General features: G+C 51.0%; 1 protein-coding gene across 1 annotated transcript in view; it reads right to left on the reverse strand.

The window, feature by feature from the left end:
• KLF7 (Kruppel like factor 7) overlaps positions 1-1,334 on the reverse strand; it is a gene marked incomplete at its 5' end in the record, with an annotated part of 51,736 nt that extends 50,402 nt beyond the window's left edge. Inside the window, one exon of the mRNA XM_008061060.1 lies at positions 1,314-1,334. Within this exon, the coding sequence (XP_008059251.1) occupies positions 1,314-1,334 (21 nt within the window). The remainder of the gene's footprint in view (positions 1-1,313) is intronic.
• Positions 1,335-21,912: the final 20,578 nt, after the last annotated feature.

Below are 21,912 nucleotides of genomic sequence, written 5' to 3' on the forward strand. Positions count from 1 at the left end.
TTTCTGATTGTGTTTATTTGGACTTTTTCTCTCTTTTTCTTGGTCAGTCTAGCTAGGAGTTCATCAATCTTGTTTATCCTTTCAAAGAACCAGATCTTTGTTTTGTTGTTTTTTTGTATTATCTTTTTGTCTTCTGTGTCCCGAATTTGGGCTTTTATTTTGGTGATCTGGATTCTTCTGCTGAAGTTAGGGTTTTGGTGGTCTTGCTTTTCCAGCTTCCTTAGGTGATCTGTTAGGCTGCTAACTTATGATCTTTCCATTTCCTTCATGTGTGTTCGTAGAGATATGCATTCCCCTCTTAGTACTCTTTTGATGGCGTCCCGGAGGTTTTGGTAAGGTGTTTCTTCATTTTCATTTGTTCCAGGTCTCTTTTAATCTCTGTTTTGGTTTCCACGTTGACCCAGGAGTTGTTTAGCATCATGTCGTTTAGTGTCCACGTGTATGTGGGTTTTGGGGGAACTTTGTTGGTGTTGATATTTATGTTTATTCCACTCTGGTATGAGAAGGTGCCTGGCAGTATTTCAGTCTTATGGAATTTGTTTATGCCTAATTTATGGCCGAGGATGTGGTCGATGTTCCATGTGGTGACGAGTGTAATGTATATTCTGTGGTTGTTGGGTAAAGTGTTCTTTAGGTATCAATTAAGTCCATTTGGTCAAGTGTCATGCGGAGGTTCTGGATCTCCTTGTTGATTTTTTGCCTTGATGATCTGTCTAGGGTTGTGAGTGGGATATTTAAGTCCTTCGTTATGATAGTGTTTGAGTCAATATCTTTTTTAAGTTTACCTAGAAGTTGCTTTATGAAAGCTGGTGCTCCTATGTTGGGTGCATATATGTTTAGGATGGATATTTCTTGCTGATAGACTGAACCTTTTATCATTATGTAGTGACCTTCCATATCTTTTTAATTTTTTGGTAGCTTACAGGGTATTTTGTCTGATATTAAGACTGCAACTCCAGCTCTCTTTCGTGTTCCATTCGCTTGAAATTTTATCTCCCATCCTCTTACTTTGAGTCTGTGAGTGTCATTTCTGGTGAGATGAGTCTCTTGGAGACAGTATACTGTTGCCTCATATTTTATCCAATTTGCCATTCTGTCTTTTCAGTAGTGCATTTAGTTCATTCACATTCAGGCTAATTATTGCAATGTGAGAGTTTATCCCTGTCATGAGGTTCTTATAGTTTGTTGTTGTTGCTGCTGTTTGTTTGTTTTCTTTCTTTTGATTTTTTTGGGTTGATTCATGTATGTTTTCAATCTTTTTCCTGCATTCTTGGGAAGGGTGTTCTTTTTTTCCTTTCTTTTGTGTTTAATACTTTCTTCAATGTTTCTTGTAGAGCTGGTCTGGAGGCAGCATAAGTTCTTAGGGTTTGAATGTCTGGGAAGGATTTTAATTCTCTATCACCAATGAAGTTTAGTTTAGCTGGGTAGGTAATTCTTGGTTGAAATAGTTTATCTTGGAGAACTTTGAAGATTTAGCTCCAAGCTCTCCTAGTCTGAAGTGTTTCTATAGATAAGTCTGCTGCTATTCTAATCGATCCTCCCCGGTAGGTGGTCTGACCTTTTTCTCTTGCTGCCTTTAGGATTTTTTCTTTTGTAACTACTTTGTGTAGGTGAATTACCATGTTCCTAGGAGTTAGTCTTCTCATTTGTTGTCTTGCAGGGGTTCTCTGAATCTCTTATGTTTGAATGGTCATGTCACTGATGAGATGAGGGAAGTTTTCCTGAATAATTTCATGGAATGTTTGTTCCAGGGTAGTCTCTGTCTATCTGCCTCAGGAATTCCAATTAATCTTAGGTTCAGCCTCTTGAAATAATCACTCATCTCTCAGAGATTTTGTTCTGTCTTTTAAAGTTTCTTTCCTACAGTTTGGGTTAGTTCCATATTTTGGTCCTCAAGCTCTGAGATTCTTTCTTCTGCTTGGTTAATTCTGCTTTCCATGCTTATCAGTTTGTTATTTATTTCATTCACTGTATTCTTTATTGCTGTTATCTCAGTTATCAACTTCTTATTCATAGCTCTCGTCTCTTCTCAATTCTATTTATTCTCTCTATTAATGTCATGATATCTGGGTTTGTGGTTTGAGACCAGTCATTATGGGGCTCTTCATGGTTTGCATTCCGAAGTCTGTATTCTCAGTGGCTGGCCTCCCAGGGGTCTGTGTGAAACCCATGTTCTTTTGGCTTTTCCTCATTTATGTAGATTTTTCTCCCCTCTTTTTTTTTTTTTTTTTTACCTCTTCTTTAATTCCAGCTTGCTGCTGCTGTTGTCAAGTCTCCCACTCAGATGTGAAGTGTTTGTGCCTGTTCCAGCGTGGCAGAGGAGTGTCTGTCTCTCCGAGCTTGATGCGATAGCCTCCAGGTCCCAGGCTGGAGGATGGGAAGAGCTAGGTGGGGCAATGCAGGTCTCTGCCCAGTCCCGGGATGGAGAAAATGGCTCCAGCTGGCTTTTCCTCACTGGCGGTGGGGGTCCTCTCCAGCTCTCCCTGACCTGCTTTCTCTTTCTCCCCCCCAGGTCCAGGGCTCCAGCCACTCTGCTGTCACAGGTGACGGTGTGGGTCAGGTGTCAGTTGGTGATGAGGATCAGTTGTATTCCACAGCCTTTCCTCAGGTGAGCCCTGAGAACAGCAGACGACCCTGCACACTGTCAGCTCCAATCTCAGGGCGGTGAGGGGTTGTAGTCACCTCCAGAGGAGAGCCCCAGGTGCATGAACCCGAATCTCCCCTCAGGCAGACTCTCACCCACCCACTGGCACACACCCACTCATGCAAAGAATCTTTATGGGCACTCGCTTTTGTGGAGAAATTCATCGTTCCACCTGTTTCACCGCCATTTTGCCAGGAAACTATATGTTTTCAAATAGCCAGTTTGTTGCCCCTCTCCCCTTTTCTTTTTAAACCATTACCTACCGAGCACACAACAGGTACACAATGTCTGTCAAGGGTACATAATTACTGTGTACTACAGCCCTGGCCCTTGCTGAGGCTGGAGATCTCGGCAGGGACCATAGACATGTGACCTCAGGAACACAGTTGTAAGGTTTCTTGAGTGTCCCCCAAGAGAAGGAGTGTACCCCTGAGACACAGGTACATGCCATGGCAACACCAGCTGACTCTTGGGCATCAGATGTCCTTGGGAAAGGTCCCTACCTCCCTCACACTCAGTCACCACTGTCTGTGGATGGAACTTCTGCAGACCCCCTTTCTTTATGTACTTTCTACTCAGAAATGGGAAAGTCACTAAAAACTGCTATGATTATTAGAAGGCACAGATCTCTTCATATTCAGAATTCTGAAGAGCTGAGAAATTCTGAATACATGTACACGCTCTTCTGGGATGATTAAAGTAAGATGACCAACCCTGTATGCCCTATTCAAATCCCCAGAGTACGAGTCGTATGTATGATCTACGGATGGAGATACTTCTGAGTGCAGAAATGTTGAAGGGATCTGGACCACCCCAGAGGGGCTACAGCCTGCAATCTGACCCGGGCATTTGTATTACAGTTGAGAATCAGAGAATGTGAGCCCCCACTGGAATATCAGACAGCCTGGGAAATCATCACAGCATGATTTCTGTCTTATAAAATCTACTTCCTACAACACACTGGACGTAAAGCTTAGGTAAAAGAGAAGATTTTGTCAACTGGAAACTGTGGTAAGGGGTTTAAAGATTTTCTCGTCAAGAGTGAGGTGCTAACATTTTAACATCATTAAAATGTTAAGGATGAAGAGGATTTTAATATTTGATTATTTCCAGGCCTTAGAGAACACCTATTCTCTATGTTATTTATAAACGATTATGAGAACTCCCTTAAGAAATGCCCATGATGTTTAATTGGAGTTTGTGGTATCAGTATCTCCTCAAGCATTTTAATATACACACATGTATACAGAAATAAACGTGTATGTGCATGTGTGAGTATACAGACATAGCTTTCTTAGTTCCATCCACTGTACGAACCTACAGACACCCAATAGCAATGAGCACACTGATCAGAGATATTTTGGTTTCTAAATATCATTGTTCATTACAGGACTCCTGAGGAAATACTTGTTCGTAGGACCGGGGCAAAGAATAAAAGATGAGTCCAGGACATCTTGAGACACCAAAAGGTAAGGAATGGCTCATGATGTCATGGAATTATGTCCAAAAGACACAGGAGCCAATTGAAAGGCACTTTCAATAGCCAAATGAATTAGAACAATAACGATTACAATCCATATAATAAATACCTATAAACCACAGCGATGTAGACAAATGTTTGAATAAATACACAAATAGGAAGGAAGAGTCAGCTCCTCCTCACGATTGGATTATGATTCGTAAATGTGGAAGGACTGTGGGAAGTAGAAAATCACCAGCAAAAAACAACAAAGTCATGATGGCTGCAAGTCAGAATCACCAGTGGATGCTGGAGCTTGTAGACTAGGTATGATGAGAAACAAGACGTCTGCCGAGTCTCAAGTACCCCCCACCCCACAGTATGTTTGCTATTTACAAAAACAAAAATCATAACATTACAGTGGAGAAACTTGCAGATACCACCCTAGCCAGGGATCAGTCAGCAGCTCTGGGAACAAGTCATGTTGCAAACACGTGCCCTGATGGGGTAGGTTGCCAGGACATGGCGTTATTCTGTTACGTTCCTGTCAAACGTGGATAACCTCAGTCTAATCATGAGAAAACAGCAGGCAAATTCAAGGAAGGTGGTGAGACTATTCTACAGGAGAGCAGCCCAATTATCCTTTAAGTGCCAGGGTTGCGAGGAACTTCGCAGAAGAATGAGTAGCTGTCAAAGATCAGGGAAACTGAGACAATATGACAGCTAAGTGCAGTGGATCCTGGTCTGAATCCTGGGCCAGGAAAGGGACATTGGTGGGGAAAATAATGTACTTCAGGTGAAGTACATAGATGAGCTAGTGGTACTGTAGTAGTGGTATCTGCTGGTAACAGCACCGTGCTTACATGACTCCAGGGAGCAGGGCAAGGCAAGTATGGCAACTCCACACACTGCTTCTGCAACTTTTCTGCAAGTCTAAAATAACTCCAAAGAAAGAAAAACATGAGAGTAAGAGCAAGAGCGAGAGCTAGCGAATAAGAGAGAGAGAGAAAGACCCATGGCCAACTAAGAGTGTCTCTAGGTGGTTAGCACAGAGCTATATCTCCCACGTCTATCCACCAGAGCCAGAGACTTCCTCTGCTCCAGTGATACTCCAGCCAGTAAACCACATGTAGGTCAGCAGATGCCAGTTTAATGACACCAACTGAGCCTGTCTGGCACCTGGACTTGGAGACCCGAGGCTTCCCTCAGCCCAACCTAATAACACAGCTCAACGTTCAAGCCACTGAATCAACCCCAGCCCCTGAAAAATGCACTAAGGTCAGCAATGATAAGGAGTTGTCCCCAGGTGCGAAGTGGTTTTCTTCTGTATTTGTGAATCACAATGAGCTTTGTGAAGACTCTGACAGCTCGACTTTGGAGCACATGGCTGCTGCTTCTCCCAGTTTCCCAGTAAGCATCGCCTGAGTTTACTCAGTCTTCGTACTTGCTGAAGCATGCTTATGAAAGGCAATAATCCAAGACCTAGTTGAGAAAATAACAGACTTCAGACCTACTCCTGCCATACCTGCGCGTCCACGGTGACATTACTGTGGGGAGGAGCTGACTCCTCCTCTCCGTGGCGTAGTTATTTATTTCTATCAGTATGAATTAACAGATATTTGTTTTATTCTGTGGCTTACAATCCATCATCATCGTTATTCATTTTGTTGCTCAAGCGTCCAGAGGCACAAGCTGAAAGAGAACAGGAGAGTTCAAGTCTTGCAGCACAAATTAAGCTCACCAAAATCTCCGGCTGCTGGTGCAGCCACTCAACAGCCTTGAGAGCAAGACATGGCCATCTAGGGCATGCCACCACATGGCAAATGACTTTTGCCCAGCAGCTCCTCATCTCATCCGTCACACAAGCCTTACCCACCAGGACTGCAAACGTCTCCTGTCACTTAGTCGTTCCCCCATACCCTCACCTCGAGGGTTTCCTTCCCCTCTTTTTCTTCTCTACTTTACCTCCTGCCCACATTCTTGAAGCAATCTTTCACCTCCCTCCCACCACCACACCTTCCTCCAAAGTTCAGGGTAAAGTCTCTCACCATAAGAAAGCCTCGTCTAGAAAAAAATGGAGTGAAGAAAAGATGTGGACTGCCAAGCACTGAGAGACACGCAACCTCTTCAGTCCTGACAGTTAAACAGCAGCTCCAAATGAATCTGGGAGATGACAGATGGGGGAGGGGTCTGATTTATTCAGGTTATGGATTTAAAAGCAACAATCCTACTCCTTACACACATGTTCTCAAGCAGTCCAGGCAAGCACCTGGAGTTAAACCCCAACCTCCGCTGTCACACACAGGATGTGACATGATGGAAAGCCACAAGAGCTAGAACTTTCTGAAAATGAGCTAGAACTGTTTCACAATGCCCATCCACTGCCACCACTGTGACACCCACATTTAGTTGGAGCAGACCTAGTCCAGTCCCTCAATGCCACTCCTTTTCAAACAACTAGTTAGAACATAAAAACTTCTGGGTTTCACTTGAGTCTTTTAATATGACCATAGGACAAGACCATTGGTGCCAGGTTTTTGCCACTACTAAATAATTCTGCCATTATGAGTGATGACTCATAATGGCAGAGTTATTTATGCTCAAGCTGGTAAGTCAAAAAAGAAACAAAAGAATAAAATAAACTGCATTTTGCTAATGTTTTTTCTAGAACAATACAGGTTCATGAAACAAAAGGCTGCCTACTACACCCAATGCGTCCAACCACATGTCAGTCATCTGTGGTGCTTCGGCCCCTGCCCTTCACCTCAGCCTCTCCGCTCACCCCACCCCAAAGGGCCAAGAACTAAAGTACAAAGAGGCTAGGTGTGGTGATATGTGTCTGCAGTTCCAACTACTTGGAAGGCCGAGGCAGGAGGAAAACTCTTGAGCCCAAGAGGTGGAGGCTGCAGTGAGTTACGATTATGCTGCTGCATATCATCCCGGGTCAAAAAGCAACACCTTCACTCAAAAAAAAAAAAAAGGAGCACAAAGAGATCAAACAAAGTGAAGAAAGAATATGAGACTAGTGATGCAAAAATATGGGCATGTACAGCTTCTGTTTCTTGGAAACTTGCTGAGTCATGCTTTCTCTGAGGTCAGATATGGACCTGATGACGCAGACAGTGAAGCTGCCCATGACAATGCTTCTGCCCAGCAAGGATGAGCTCGCCTCCCAGAAACCACATCCACCAGGTGATGCGCACGCAGGTGCACTGCCCTTGGCCATCTGTGGGAGTCCCTTGCTCTCCTTTTGTTTTAGACTGGGTCACCCCATTGCCCAGGCTGTACTCAAACTCCTGAGCTCAAGGGATCCTCCCGCCTCCGTTTCCTGAGCCCCTGGGGTTACAGATGCTGTTTTCTGACCTGTGTGATGTGTAGCTTTGTCCTGAGTCACAGTTCCCAAGAGTCTAAAGTACAGAACGATGGTCTGATTCACATGCCTCTCTCCTGGAAGGTGCCAAAGCTCACCTCCTTCCTCCAGCCTTGAATGGAGACTCAGAGGATGCAAAATGAGCCACTGACAGGAGGGCAACGGGGCTTCTTTGTCAAGCCACCTTCTCAAGCACTTGTTCTTTTCTAGTTTATTAGATGCACTTACACTTCATGCTCTTTAACAAAAAAGACGGATTCATCCAGCTCCAAAGCCAACCTGAGAAACTGCGGATGGCAAGACTGACCCAACGGGAACTCTGTGAACTCCCCTTGGAGATGACATGAGGCCACAATCCCGATGCACCTCTAGGCCTCCACAAGGAAGACAGAGCCAAAAGGCAGGGAGGACGTGGAGAACCTGGCAGAGGGATCTACACTCACTTTCAGGGGGCTCAAGGAGGGAAGAAGCATCATGACCGGCAGACACGGGAGTCCAGACACCTCAGATGTACCTGGACTTGGCAGTCACCTGGACTCCACAGCTCACATGAATTCTCCATGGCCTACCTTGACGCCACGGCCCTCCTGGGTTATCTGTGGCCCGCCTGGGCTCCGTGGCTCTCCTTGATTCTGTGGCCCTTCTGGATTAGATGGCCCTCCAGGACTCTGAGGTCCATCCTGCTGGGTCCAACACGCGAAAGCAGTTGTGAGGGAGAGGATGTCAACATGGACTCTGCCTCTTGGCAGAAGTGAGCCAGGAACCAGGGCCAAGAACCAATCTTGCAGGACCTGGAAAGTGACTCCCAAGAGGATCTTAAGCAAATGTTCACTTTTTCTTAACTTTCTTTTTTTTTTTTTTGAGTTGGAGTCTCACTCTGTCGCCCAGACTGAAGTGCTGTGGCTGCTCGTGGCCACTACAGCCTCGACCTGCTGGGCTCTGGCAATCCTTCCGCCTTAGCCTCTCAAGTAGCTGGAACTACAGGCATGCGCTACCACGCCCGGCTAATTTTTTTGATTTATTGCAAAGATGAGGTCTCGCCAAGTTGCCCGGGTGGGTCTCGAACCCGCGGGCTCAGGCAATCCACTCACCTCAGCCTCCCAAAGCACGGGATTACAGGCTGAACCACCGAGTCAGGCTTTTCTTAACTTTCATTACCAGAAAACATGAGGGAGGAAGGATAGGAGAGAATGAATTTGGGTAAATAAGTAGCCAGTGTAAGTGAAAATCTACTGCATGTTTTTTAGCTATTAGGTTTTTTGTTGTTGTTGTTGTTGTTTTTTGAGTTGGAGTCTCACTCTGTCACCCAGACTGGAGTGCAGTGGCCGCTCCCGGCCACTGCAGCCTCAACCTGCTGGGCTCTGGCGATCCTTCCACCTCAGCCTTCCAAGTAGCTGGAACTACAGGCACGCGCTACCACGCCCAGTTAATTTTTTGATTTATTGTAGAGATGAGGTCTCGCTGCCCAGGCGGGTCTCGAACCCGCGGGCTCAGGCAATCCACTCACCTCAGCCTCCCAAAGGCGTGGGATTACAGGCTGAGCCACCGAGCCCGCTATTAGGTTTTTTAAAAATAACCCAGGTCAAAGCCCTGCCCAGGGCACCATGGTGTCCACGTGACCATCAGTGCTGCCAAACACCCTCACAGTCCCTCAGTCAGGTTGAGAGTGCACCCCTCTAAGGTTCCACACTCCCACCCACTGTGGGGACTGAAACCAACTCAAATGTCCTCCTCTGGTCACCAAAATTTTCAGAGACAAAACTGCAGAACTAATTTAATTCTAAGCAAACATGATAGCTGGTAAGTTTCTATCAGACCTCTTCAGTGTATCTCCTCTCCAGGCTATTTTCGACATACAGAGAACACAGGGGTTTGTCTATTTTTCCCTGGGGGGGCAGGGTTGGAGAACGAAGGAGATGAGCTTGAAGGTGGGGGAGAAGGCAAGGTCTGAAAGCACTTTCTCTAACTCACGGTGAGAGCAGGATCAACTCATCATCCAAGGAGTCCTCAGCAACAGTGCACACACACAAAAATATTCCCAAACCAGCTCAAACTCAAAGTGACCATCAAAGCGAGCTTTCATGTCCCATAACATGGGCGGAGCGGGGAGCTATGGTCCAGGCCTCATCCCGGGAGAGCGCGGGGCCTCGCACCTCTAACGACCTGGATGTGCATTTTCCTCATTCACGGTCACAGCCCTCAGAACTGTGTCCACAAGGGACAAGACAGCTGAGGCAGACAGGTCTTCCTAATGCAGGTCAGTGCTGCTTTTCAGAATACCAGGTGCACACATGTCACTCTGGCTTCGACACACAGCTGCCACCAGTCCTGAGAAGGCTGCTCGCTGTGCTTGGCCATGGGACACAACCACATTCCAACCTGAGTGATCAGCAGGCCACTGCTCATCCACGGCTGCCACTCGCTCTCCTGGCCACGGGACATGACCACATTCCAACCTCTGATGGGCAGGAGGCCACCGCTGGTACATGGCTGCTACTCACTATCCCTGGTCATGGGACATGACCACATTCCAACCCCCTGAGCATTAGGAAACCACTGCTCCTGCACGACTGGACCCCACAATGTGCCAGGCCCCCACTTATCTCCCAGCCAGTTGCTCTCTAGGCCGACACACTGGAAATTCCACTTGTCACTCTGTGGTCTGAAAGCAAGTATCACCAGATGGCTCAGTTGACTATACTCCATAGACTAGATGAAATCATGCCCTCAGCGTCAACAGGCAGTGATCACACATGCTGCAGGACGGGCACAGGTAGGGTCAGGATGTCAGTGAGATTTAAGGAGGGAAAGATGTTGAGGAGACACTCCTAAGGGGAGAGCCCACTGTGGCCATGATGCTGGCAACCAGAGGGAAGGACAGGACCCATCCGGCCCCCAGAGTTGAGGCCTGGGAGAAGGCCTCTCCCCTGAGGAGCCACGGCTTTCTGAGAACAATGGCCCTATCACTTCAGTATCCCAGTTAATTTTCCGTGAAGAACAGTTCTCTTCCGAGCATGTATCAGGCAGGGTCTGCCGCTTTGGGAATCTGTAATTACTCCCAGCCACACCCCACGGCCTCTGCACCTGGGTCTTCAGGCACCAGCTGGTGCAGCCTGCCTAGTGGTGAGGGCACCACTGGAAACACATGCAATGTCCCCTCCTCCAAAATGCAAAACCAAACCAAAGCAAGCGCTAACCACCATCCCCGTTCCCCATGAGGCTCACCTGAGGAAACAAGTGAGCACAGCATGGCTGGAGAGGGTCCCTCAGCCCCAAGGTGGAAGCTAGGATGCCAGGGACAGTCTGACGGGGCGGTCAGTCCTCTGCACAGTTGTTCCCAAGCCAGGCCCTCACCCTGCATGCATATGCACACACACATGCACACATGCACTCACACGCGGGCACATATGGATGTATACATGTTCACACACACATTCATGCACACACATGCACACACGCGTGCATGGAACCCATGGGAAGCAGGAGATCTCCCAGCCACAAGTATGCATCCACACCTGCCTCACTCCCTCCCTGGGCCCCACACTTGGTGGCCAAGACAGAGCACGACAAATCATGACCTCCCTCCCTCCGACACCACTCACAAGGGCTGACTTGGACTACTGGGATTTTTTGTAAAGCAAACTTATATCATTGACCTCCTGAAACACTGCCACATTCTCTTCTTCGGCTAATTAAATATGCTTATCCTTACCCTGACACATCACATACATACATGATTTCTTCCCAGGCTGAGAGCATGCCCACACCCGTGGACAAGGCTCTCCCTTGTGGCCTCCCTGCATCTGTGACGACCCAAGAGTCATGGGCCCAGAGCCCATTGGGGATCCAGTGGCAGATGCTCATGGTGGGCGATCACAAAGGAGGCTCTGAGGAAGGTCCACTATGGAGTATCAAAGCCCTCATGGGCACCCCGAGAAAGCTGGTTCCACTCTTCAGATCCCGTAACACGACGGCCAACACCAGAAAGCAATCAAGCCCCGTGTTGCTTTCTGGCATGGCTGGCTGTGCTTTTGCTCGGCCTGAGGGACCTGGCCTCGACCCCCAACACGTTCAGGGTGCTGTGAGAGTGCCCTGCGCCGCTTGCTCAGTGAGGGAAGCAGACCAGCCAGCACTTGCGGGCAGGCCAAAGAACCAACTGAGACTGTGGCCCTGGAACCCAGTTGCGCAGGCCCAAGTCAGCTGAGCCTCTCTGTGTCCCCATCTGCAACAAGGGCCGTAGGAGCGCCTGCCACACAGAGTGCTGCGAGAGCTCAGCCTGGGACATGAGCCGTGTGGTCTCTGTGTGGCTCTTCCAGAATGAGGGCTCTCCTCACTATGCTCATGAGCGGAGGATGCAGAAACGCATCGCAGGCCACGAAACGGAAAGGCAAAACCGCCAAACTGTTATCAAAGCAGAGCCTTCCTGCCAGATATGCCTGGCTAAGTAGGCAGCGGATGTCAGGAGGGCAGCCCTGCCAGCGGGCTCAGGCTTCCCAGGGGCAAGGCTCCCGTCTGGAACCCTGAAGCCACGACAGCATGACAGAGGGTGGGACAGCGTGACAATGGCTCCTTCGCCGAGCTGCGAGGGGCTGAATCTTCCCGTCTACCAGGAGGGCGGGCTCCTGTCCAGAACCCTGACGACGCCGGGGCAGCGTCACAGCAGGGCGTTGTGGCAGTGGCCTTCCAGCCTAGGCAACGTGGCAAGGGAAGAGTGTGGAGACTTCAGGCCCTCCTCTGGCAGGCACCTCGCAGCTGGCATTAGAAGGCCCGAGAAGCTCAGTGACCCAAGGCCACAGGATGCTGCACCGCATCCAAGTCTCGCTTCCCACAGGCTCAAGTCCCATCAGCATCTGAAATGCAAGCTCCTCAGGACACAGCTTGCGCCTCACTTGCAGCCTGCCACAAGCATACGGTGGATGGGTCAACGCATGAATGAATGACTGAAACAACTCTCAAGCCAACAGTCCGACTGAAAAGTCAACCAGATCCCAGGCCTGGGTGGGCAGGGAGCCAAGAGTACAGCAAAAGCTAGAAAGTCGTCCTTCGCCACCAAAAGAGCAGAGAGACTGTGCTGTCTGCTGCCAATATCCCGGTGGAACACTCCCCGGCTTCAAGATCCAAGGCAGGAGTTACTGACTTGCCTCTTCAATGTGCTTCATTTGCAAAAAATGCTTAATGAGTGCTGTCTGGGCAGACCCCGATTTCTGAATGGAGGCAGACAGGTTCCCGGGCAGCCAGCACCACCCTCGAGGGCAGTGAAAGCCGTGCCAGGCCCCATGGGACCTGGCCCCACGCCCCCACAACCCTCCCTCAGCCGCCACACTCCTCGAGCAGCACACAGCCCGGCACCACCGCCGGCATCCCCACATGCAACCCCGGGCCACTGCAGCCTGCCTCCCCTCTGCCTGCTGTGTCTCAGCATCTCTGTCCCCACTGCAGAGTCCCTCTTCGACCCCCCTGGAGAAACAAGCCTCAGTGCCCCTCGGGCACTTGCTGTAGTGCTCACTGGGCCCTGGGAGGATGGGAAGCTGCCTCCTGCTTGGTTTCTCTCCCTACAGAGTGGAGGCTCCTGGAAAACTGGGCTCCTGTGCACCCTGGTGACCCCTGGCCGGCACGGGTCTGCAAGAGCTGCAGACACAGTGGACTGAGCCGCTAAGGTGCTGGGATCCTGGGGGACCTGATGTCAGCCTCTCCAGACAGGAAAGCACCCCTAGCTGCCAGCTCACTCGGTCCAAAGGCCCCATCAACTTGCCTCGTTCAGGTTTCAGCACAGTGAAGACCCTCACCGGTCACAGGAGAAAGTGGAGGACAGCCTCAAGCCACACCTGCTCACTCCCCCCCACAAGCACGGAAGCACAACCTCCTAGCGGCCTGCTGCGACGTATGCTCTGTGTGTCACACCCCCCATCCTTCCCTCTCGACGGTTATCTATTAGCAGGTGTCCTGAGGGAGTGGATTAAAGATGAAGGCTCCACCCACATTGTGCCATCCACTTCCACTGCCACCACCTGGCAGGGCCCCTCCTGGGAAGGCCACTCTGGCCACGGGTCTCCCAAGCACTTGGGGTCACAGCAATCCCTCCCCCATTACAGCAGCCCCACCTTGTCAGTCCCTAGACGGCAGGTCCTTCCATGAAAGGCCTTCCCACTCACGTCCCATGGTCTCCAAGGACACATGCTTCCGTCACCCAGGCCAGCCCACACGCCTCACTCACTGGCGAGGCCCTTCCAAACTTCTGCTTGGGCCGCTCTGGTATCTTCCACAGATTCCTAAACACAGAAGTATTTCTCGTCCCTTCCTTCAAGAAAATATTCACAGAAAGACGTGGTTACTGAGAGGGGCTACTTCCTTCAGGGTTGGCATTTCACAGACACGGAATCCTCGCGCTGAGCCTGGGCAAGGGCCAAGGTTCAGGCAGGAGGCCGTGGCGTCTGAGCCAAGCCAGGGCTGAGGGTGGAGTGATGGAACAGGGTCCCAATGAGCACGACATGTGTGTGCACGCATGTGCACATGTGCTCATATGTGCCACTGCCAATGAAAGGCTGATTCTCTTTATCTATTCCAGATGCCTTTCTCTAGCCCTGCTGCTGACCTAGCCACAAAGCAGCCCTGCTTCTTATTCTCACATGAGGCAGCAGGACCCATCCCGTCCAGCCAGGAGGAGAGGGAGGGGAAGCGCTGGTCTCACTCATGCTCACGGCTCTGAACCACATGGCCATGCTGCTGACTTCGAGTTGCTGACCAGCCCAACACAGTGGGAGGAGCCCGGTGCTCAGACTCCAAATTCAGGCCCCAGCCACTCCGGCCTCCTTCACCCTCGGTGGCTTGAGACACCGGGCAACACGCACCCATGGTGCCCGCTGACAAGGGACACTGATTTGAATGATCACCGCCATCCCCTCACCCCTTTGTTCTTGTCTGAACCAATTTCCATACAGTTTCAAAGAAATCATCAGCCCGTGCAGAGGGGAAATCCCAGTGGATGAAGAACCACATTAGCAGTGAAGGGGGGAAATCGAATTTCCAACCCACTGCTTTGTTGTTTCAACCTCCAAGGAAGGCCGCTACACGTGCGCAACACAAGTCATGTCTGAAACCACCACTGTGACTTCACACACACAAAAACCCTCAAGGGGAGAAGGTGGTCCTTGGGCAAACTCTCCATGTGACGCAGGTGCACCAGAGCTAGAGGGTGGTCTGGATCTTTGAGGTCTCAATCATCTCAGCCATCAAAAAATCTGGGACAGCATATGCCCACTGAAACACTGCATCTGCTGTTCACGGTACAGGGGAATAAATTCTTGGACCACGGCAGGAGCCACACTAAGCATCCTTATTCTATCTTGCTGAAAGACCCCCATGGAAACACATTTTAATGGTCCGAATTAAAATTAAAACTTCTTGGCACGACAAGAAATGCCTATGTGAGTTCCTAGTGTCCTGCTTACCGGAAAAACACTCACGGCCAGACGCCAGTGTGACATCATTAATTATCCTGAACTGCACACCGGAACATCACTGCTAATAAAACTCCCTATAAAGAATGTTTTCTCTGCTGAGAACCCCGGAGTGTGGCCCCAACAGAGCCACTGCCTTCACCAAGACGTCTGGATGTCTGTGTCTGTGTCTGTGATCGTCACAAAATGTGCTCATATTTGACCTGATCTCCAGTCACTTGAATTCTTCCTCGTGTGTGCTTTCTTGGAAAAATAAAATGAGCATGGCACTCATACTACCAGGTTTGCTCCAGGCTGTAGGAGGGAAGGGACCGCCCTGCTGAGGGAAGGCCTGCTATCTGCACCATCAAGGCAGGCTCTGAACGTCTGATCCAGCCACACACTCCCATTTCCCCCAGAAGACAGGGGACAGACACAGGCCCCACCCAGGCAAAAGAGGGGCTCCTCCAGCCCACTCCACATGAAAGACAAATGTTCCTTTCTTACAGAGAATCATTCTGTGGAAATGCTTGTCAATACTTGCCACATCACCACGGAGACTCGGAGGCCCAGGAGACCACATAGGCAGCAGGTGTGAGGAACCAACTGAGCAAAGAAACTGTGTTTCCCACGGCTCGGTGGCCACACATCCAACAAGCCCAACAGAACCCAATGGGTTTAGCTGCAAGCAACTAGACTTTTCTGGTCCTACTCTGAACCTTCCACCAAGGACCCCAAAACATTCTTAGAATTCAACAAACCATCCTCGCTTAGAAACCTCATAAGAACAAGGGCTCCTGATGAAGACTCGGGTCTTCCCACATTAGAAACAACACAGGATTCCAAACTACACTTCATACTCCTTTCAACTACATTTCTCCTTGTGCTCCTCCCGGCAAAACGGGACGAGGGACTTCAGTTTGGACAACACCCTTTATTAGGAAGCTTCCGTGTTTTCTCTGGTCATTCTACACTTTGGCTGAATTGTTCAAAGGAAATGGAAATTCAGCCATTTAAACCTGCCAACATAAAGTGTAATCGTTGAGATGGAAAGAAACAGAACTAGAATCACTTTTTACGATTTGTGCTGAGAAAACTTATCAATACAGTTTACTGAAGACCCTATTTTATTTATCTAACGTCGTGGAGACTCAAATTATATACTTTTTTAAAGAGGGGATGTGAACCTCCCATCCAACATTTTTTAAAAGTTTCCTAATTTTAACAAATATAAAAATACAAACACGACGAAGCGAGAGTTGACATTCCTTTTCCTTCAGAAACGTGTTCTCAGCTCCCTTTCAATACCAGTGTATCCAGCACTCAGCCCTTTGCTCAAGATTCAAACAGAACATCCAGCCACAAAAAAAGACGTGCAAGAAACAGAGGTAGCGGGAAGAGGAGGGAAAAGGGAGCCGTGGACGACAGGTGAACGGCAAGTCTCGCCCTCACACAAGCACTGGGCTGGGGGTGGTCTCTCACCAGCAGCACCCCCTGACAAGAGGACCCGGTGAGCTCTGGGCAGCAGGCATAACAGGGCGGGCGCCACTTCCCTGGCTCCTCCCTGACCTCACTCCCTCCCTGGAGACGAAACACGAACTTCAGGGTGGTTCGTGGATGATCGCCTGCCAGTCACACACTCAAGAGCAGGGGGCCAGTGGGTGCAGGTCGCTGCGACCTACAAGAGCACGACAGTGGAAGCCAGCTCTGCTGACCATGAGGTCATTCTGCATTGCTGGGAGGGGCGCCCATCAGCTTGAACGCCAGAACCCATCAACTGGGACTTCTGTAGGAAGGTAAATGCTAAAGCAAGGGGGCGTCAGGGCGGGAACACAAAGTCAGGGCTCTCACCAGCCTCCCACATGCTCAGCCTGTGCCCTTCTTCAGGTCATCTCCTCTTTGGTCCCTGGTTTCTTTGCCAAGAAGCCATGGTCTGAGTAAAGTGGACAAAATCTGTGAAGTCCTTCCAGGGCTACAAACTTCCTGTGGATGTCAGTCATTGGTAGCAAGGTGTGTGCCAATCCCTCTGCCTACAGGAGCACCATGACTCCAGATTTCAGGTTCAGACTCTGGACAGCAGCTTTCAGTCGCCCCGAAGAGCCCAAGGCCCAAGGCCAGGCAGCTGGCATGAGGGCTAGGAGTCATTTCTGAGGATGCATTCCCCTAGACAGTAACGCCCCTTCTGATAAGTCTAGGTTGGCATTCAAACTCTAAGACATGCAGGGCCAGGGTAGGATATATGCCAGCAAAACATCAAGGAACATGACAATAGGGCAGGGCAGGGACAGTGGTCAAGGGGTGGCACTTGCCATCTTGCCACATAGCTCAGCTCACTGAAACCACATGGGAATGGAGGGCCAGTGTTGGCCTTCAAAGAGGCCAAATATCCAGAGGATGTTTGCGGCATCCCAGTTTTGAAATGTTGGTTGCTGATATTCAACAGTCAGCGTGTGTGACGCAAGCAAGGGCGCACAGCTGCCGATCGGAGACTCTGGTTCCCACACAGGGAGAGACAAAGAGAAGACCGGCATATCCAAGCAGCACCTTCTACCCTGTGGGCCCAAGGGACACCTGCCACAGCCATCTCTCAGTAGCTGCCAGGGGGTGCCTCCCTCCCCAGACTCCCCCAAGAACCCTTGTTGAGAAGACCAGCTGGGGACACGGGACAGCGGAACTTCCTGGAGCCTCTGGTCCCTGCTCCCCAGCAGGCTTAGCTCGGACCCTGCCCTGAGGAGGCATCCTTCTCGCACGCCAGAGATGGCGCTACAAAACCAGGGGTGGAGGCCGGGGTCATGGCACCCACAAGAGCCTCAAGGTCTGCCCCAAGCTTAAACTGCTTTGGGCTAAACGTGTGTTGGGCATAATTCACAGCTGCCCACAAACACTTCTCCATACACTTCAAGCTTTCAGTCAGGGCCACCGTGGCTCTCATCACACAGCCTTCTCCAAGACGGCCAGGAGGGGGTGGACCCGCCCCAGAGAACAAGGCTGAGACCAAGAGCTCCGCCCCCCACGGAACCCTCCTGGGTGAGGGCTGCCCCCTGGAATTCTGCTAGCCTCTTGGGGAGAGCTGTCTTGTACTTCTTCACACTGAAGTCCACTAGTTACTGAGATTCCACTGACCATGGGACACGAGAGATTTCTGGGCACCTGGGGCTCAGTGCCTGTCATAGGTGCTCACGGCACAGCTGGGACAGAGGCCCAGAATCAAACACAGTTCTGATAACATGGCGTGCCTGACCAGGAGCTGGACGAACAACATGCTATGGGCCACAAACAGAAAGAATCGCTTGTGCTGGAGAGGCCAGTGAGGCTTCTTCGCATGACTTCACTGGATCAGGCCCTGGCAAGCAAGGAGCTTGTGCCCCCACGAAAAAGAAAGCACAACGTGCTTAAAAAGGCACCCACTGGGAGCCGGGTGGAGGCAGGAAAGTCCCACGTGCATCCAGAGGACCAGCATCCAGGCCTTCTGAGGCCAGACGCACATTTATGGAGCAGTGAGAAATGTGTCCCTAGGCCCAGCTAACGTCCTGTATTGCTGGGCTGCTTTGGGCCGACTTGGCCTGTGCCCCTCTCAAAGGGGGGCCACCCTCTAGGTCCTCGGTCACAATCAAGGGAGGGACTAAGAACCCCAGGGACCAGTGAGACCAGCTGTCATGTTAATGCAGCCAGGTGATAACCCTGAACGCAGACATCCACACATTGCCTGAGAGGCCTTTCCTCTTCAGACTCACAATCCCAGTTACAGCACATACACAACAAACCACAATGGGAGAACAAAAACCAAAATGATGGAAACATAACGATCACCCCCAAATCTCAGCTAAAACAAATGCTACTGAAACAAGCATGGGATTAAACAGCTGGAGCAGCCTGGCAGCTGAAGCAAAAAGGGCAACAGGGAGCCAGAAAGCCTCATCATCAGACAAGCAGTGTGGGCGCCTCAGGTCAACGAGCTGCCTGAGACTAAGCATCACAGGAGGAGAAGAACAAGACAACGTAGAAGAGACGGACCGAAGGAAGACACCAGGCAATGGGAAAAAATGCCCTCCCTTACCAAAACCCACAAAGGCTGAAAGGCCCTCACAAAAGGCCTGGACACTCAGGCGACAGCTGGGATCAGGCCTGCGTGCTGGCTGCCCTCAGCTGCTCTGTTGATGTCTCCCTTACTTTCCAAACAGGAGGAAGCCTTTCCTGTCCCTGCAGCCCTGCGCTCACAGTGTGTTCTCCTGGCCAGCGACCAGGGGATCCTGGAGTCCAGGACTGGAGTCAGCATGGGTGTGGCCGTGGCTCCTGCTGTGTCCCAGGCTGGGTGGCCAGTGGCTCTAGGCCAGACCCCTCCACCAGGACAAAGCATGCGGGACGGGGGCCTTTGCAAGCCCAGCTGCTCAGGAGGAGGCTGACGGAGCCGGGGACCCCTGCATCTCCTGAGACCGAGGCTCAGGAGTCCAGAGAGCAGCGCTGGTGACCCTGCTGCTTGTCTGAGGGAGGCAGAGGGCGCCAGGCCCCGGGGACAGGGGCCTTCCTCAGCTTGAGGGGCAACCTCAAGGCAGTGCAGCAGATGGAGAAGTGTGGCCAGGACCCCAAACAAGTCAGGGCCCAGGCTCAAGGGCCCCAGGGAAGAGCGCAGTGACAACAAGCAGAGGCTCACAGCAGAGGCCACCGTCCACGAGAACTTCAACAGCCACATCGAGCTAAGCCAAGGCAAAGGCTGTCAGTCACACATCCTACAAGTGGGGCAGTCCTTCCTTCCACAGCCACTCATGGGACACTCCTTCCTTCCAGCCACACCCGGGACAGGACACTCCTCCGAGAGCCACACAAGGGGTGCTCCTTCCTTCCTGTCACACATGGGGCCCTCCTTCTGTGATCACACAAGGGACGCGCCTTTGCAGCCACACATTTCAAGGCCTTGCCCCCACTGTGCCTATGCACTGTTTTCTGGGTCACCTACAAGTGCCAAAGGAACACACTCACAGGGTTCCATCAGACTAAATCTAGAGCCTGTGCCCTGCCTTCGTGGAGTCATGACCTTCCAGTGCACTAGGACACCCACTCAGCAGGGCCTCTGCGCTCCGTCGGAGGTCCCCGACCCATGCCAGTGCCACCACCAACTCTCATGACCCACTGGGAAGACTTGGCCCTCCCTCTTGTCATGCCACCACCGTATCCAAGCAATGCGCATCACTGCAGAGCTGCATATCTGCTGACACCGAAGGTGAACAAAGTAGGTTTTCAGACTCATCTGAATCCCCAACTTCTTCCTCCAGTCATGCAGACCAAGGAGCCATCTGACTTCGGTGACGCCACAGCTTCCGCTCCCTAGTGCAGGCACGGGACTCCAGTGGGAGTGACGCACCTGTGAGCCAGGTTGCACCAGCTCGGCCCACTCGCTGTTGAGGACACAGCTCTCTTCCCAGGAAGGGTAATCTCTCCTCCAGCACAAGCTTCGCCAGAGTAGGCACACACAGCCTGACGTGCTTACTGGTAGTGTCCTCCTCTGTCACCAGGGGACAATGCCAGCTGCCCACCAGCCCTGGCCGGCACCAAAGGAGTGGTGTGCTCATTGCGCTGCATTTAGGAAACCAACTGCCTCATGGATGCCAGGCCCAAGCCACTCATTTGCATGCAGTTGTCGTTTGGGGAGCCTGTCAGGGAGGTGTCGGGGGCCTTGACCGCCAGGTCCAGCTGCGAGCTTGTGACTGACAGCTAACGTGACAAGACCTGCTCACTTCTCCTGTTCTTTACTTCACTTATTTTTTCCCCAGCGGAAAAAATAATTTACATCTGTAAGAAAGAACCTGAGACCCAAAAACAAACCCGTAAACAATAATGAATGTATTCAGCGCTAACAACATGCCTAGAACATGGCAACGAACAGCATTTGCGCTTAGCAAAATGAAACTTCCAGCCAGACATGTGGCAGGAGGTTATAAACGGAAGCCACGAGAGCACAAAAGCCCGGTGCCTAGGGGCAGCGGGTGTGCTCCCCTCCGTCCCCTCCAGGTCCCGTGGTGGCAGCTGCAAACTTTCTGGGAAAGTCCTGGAAGACTCTTGGGGAGATGAGCAGGAAAAGCCATAGCGATGTCCGGTGTGGCTGTGAGAGTTGTCGAGGAGACTCCCTTCCGCTCCTCCTCTTCTCACCCAACCGCTCTCCACACATCCACAATTGCTGATGTGTCCTGGCTCCACCTCTGGACTCTGCTTCTGAGAACAGGGACAGGGTCCCTCTGGTTCTGTTGTGATCTCACCACCATGCACCATGCAGGGCACAGGGAACACCATCAAGAATGGAAGAAAGAGGGCAAGGAGGGGAAGAAAAGGCGGAATTAAGAACAGATTAAAGAGAGAATAAAACAACCGCAGAAGAGAAAGAAATTCCAGCTACCAAACCAAGCATTCTCTATTTCCCTCTCAGGAATCCTGGCGGTCCATCTTGAAGAGGTGCTGGTCACCCCAAGCCTTGCGGCATCCCGGTCGTTCATCCTGACAGGGTGCTGCTGGGCATCCCAGCCTCCAGGAATCCCAGTGGCTCATCCTGAAGGAGTGTGGTCATTCCAACATCTTCGCGAAAACTGGCAGTTCCCCCAGAAGGTGTGTGGTTATCCCAAGCCTTTGCCCCCTGATGATGGATAAAGGATGACCTATCAGGACCAGTCACCCTCACAACCAGGAGTCAACACTGTCCTGATACAAAGTGACCAGGAGCAGACAGGCGGACTGTCATAATTCCCACGGCCAGGGTGCTTGGGGGTCTCTGTTCTCACCTCACCCCAATACCAGTCTCCACTAGGGCTACCGTCTGTGTCCCCGAGTTATTCTCATTCTTATTCACAGGGGATTCAAGACACATTAGAACCAAACCAGTCAAGACCACTCCCTTTCTGACCACCCCCGCCCCTTCCTGGCCAGTGTCTCCAAGTACCAAAGCCTGGGACCTCATGCCCTGGCCCTTCCCCGAATCCCTCCTACGTGAAGCTGGCCCTGCCTTCCTTTCTGCACC

The sequence above is a fragment of the Carlito syrichta genome, unplaced genomic scaffold (genome assembly GCF_000164805.1).
Source record: "Carlito syrichta isolate Samal-C Ts95f unplaced genomic scaffold, Tarsius_syrichta-2.0.1 Scaffold305019, whole genome shotgun sequence".
Lineage (NCBI taxonomy): Eukaryota > Metazoa > Chordata > Mammalia > Primates > Tarsiidae > Carlito > Carlito syrichta.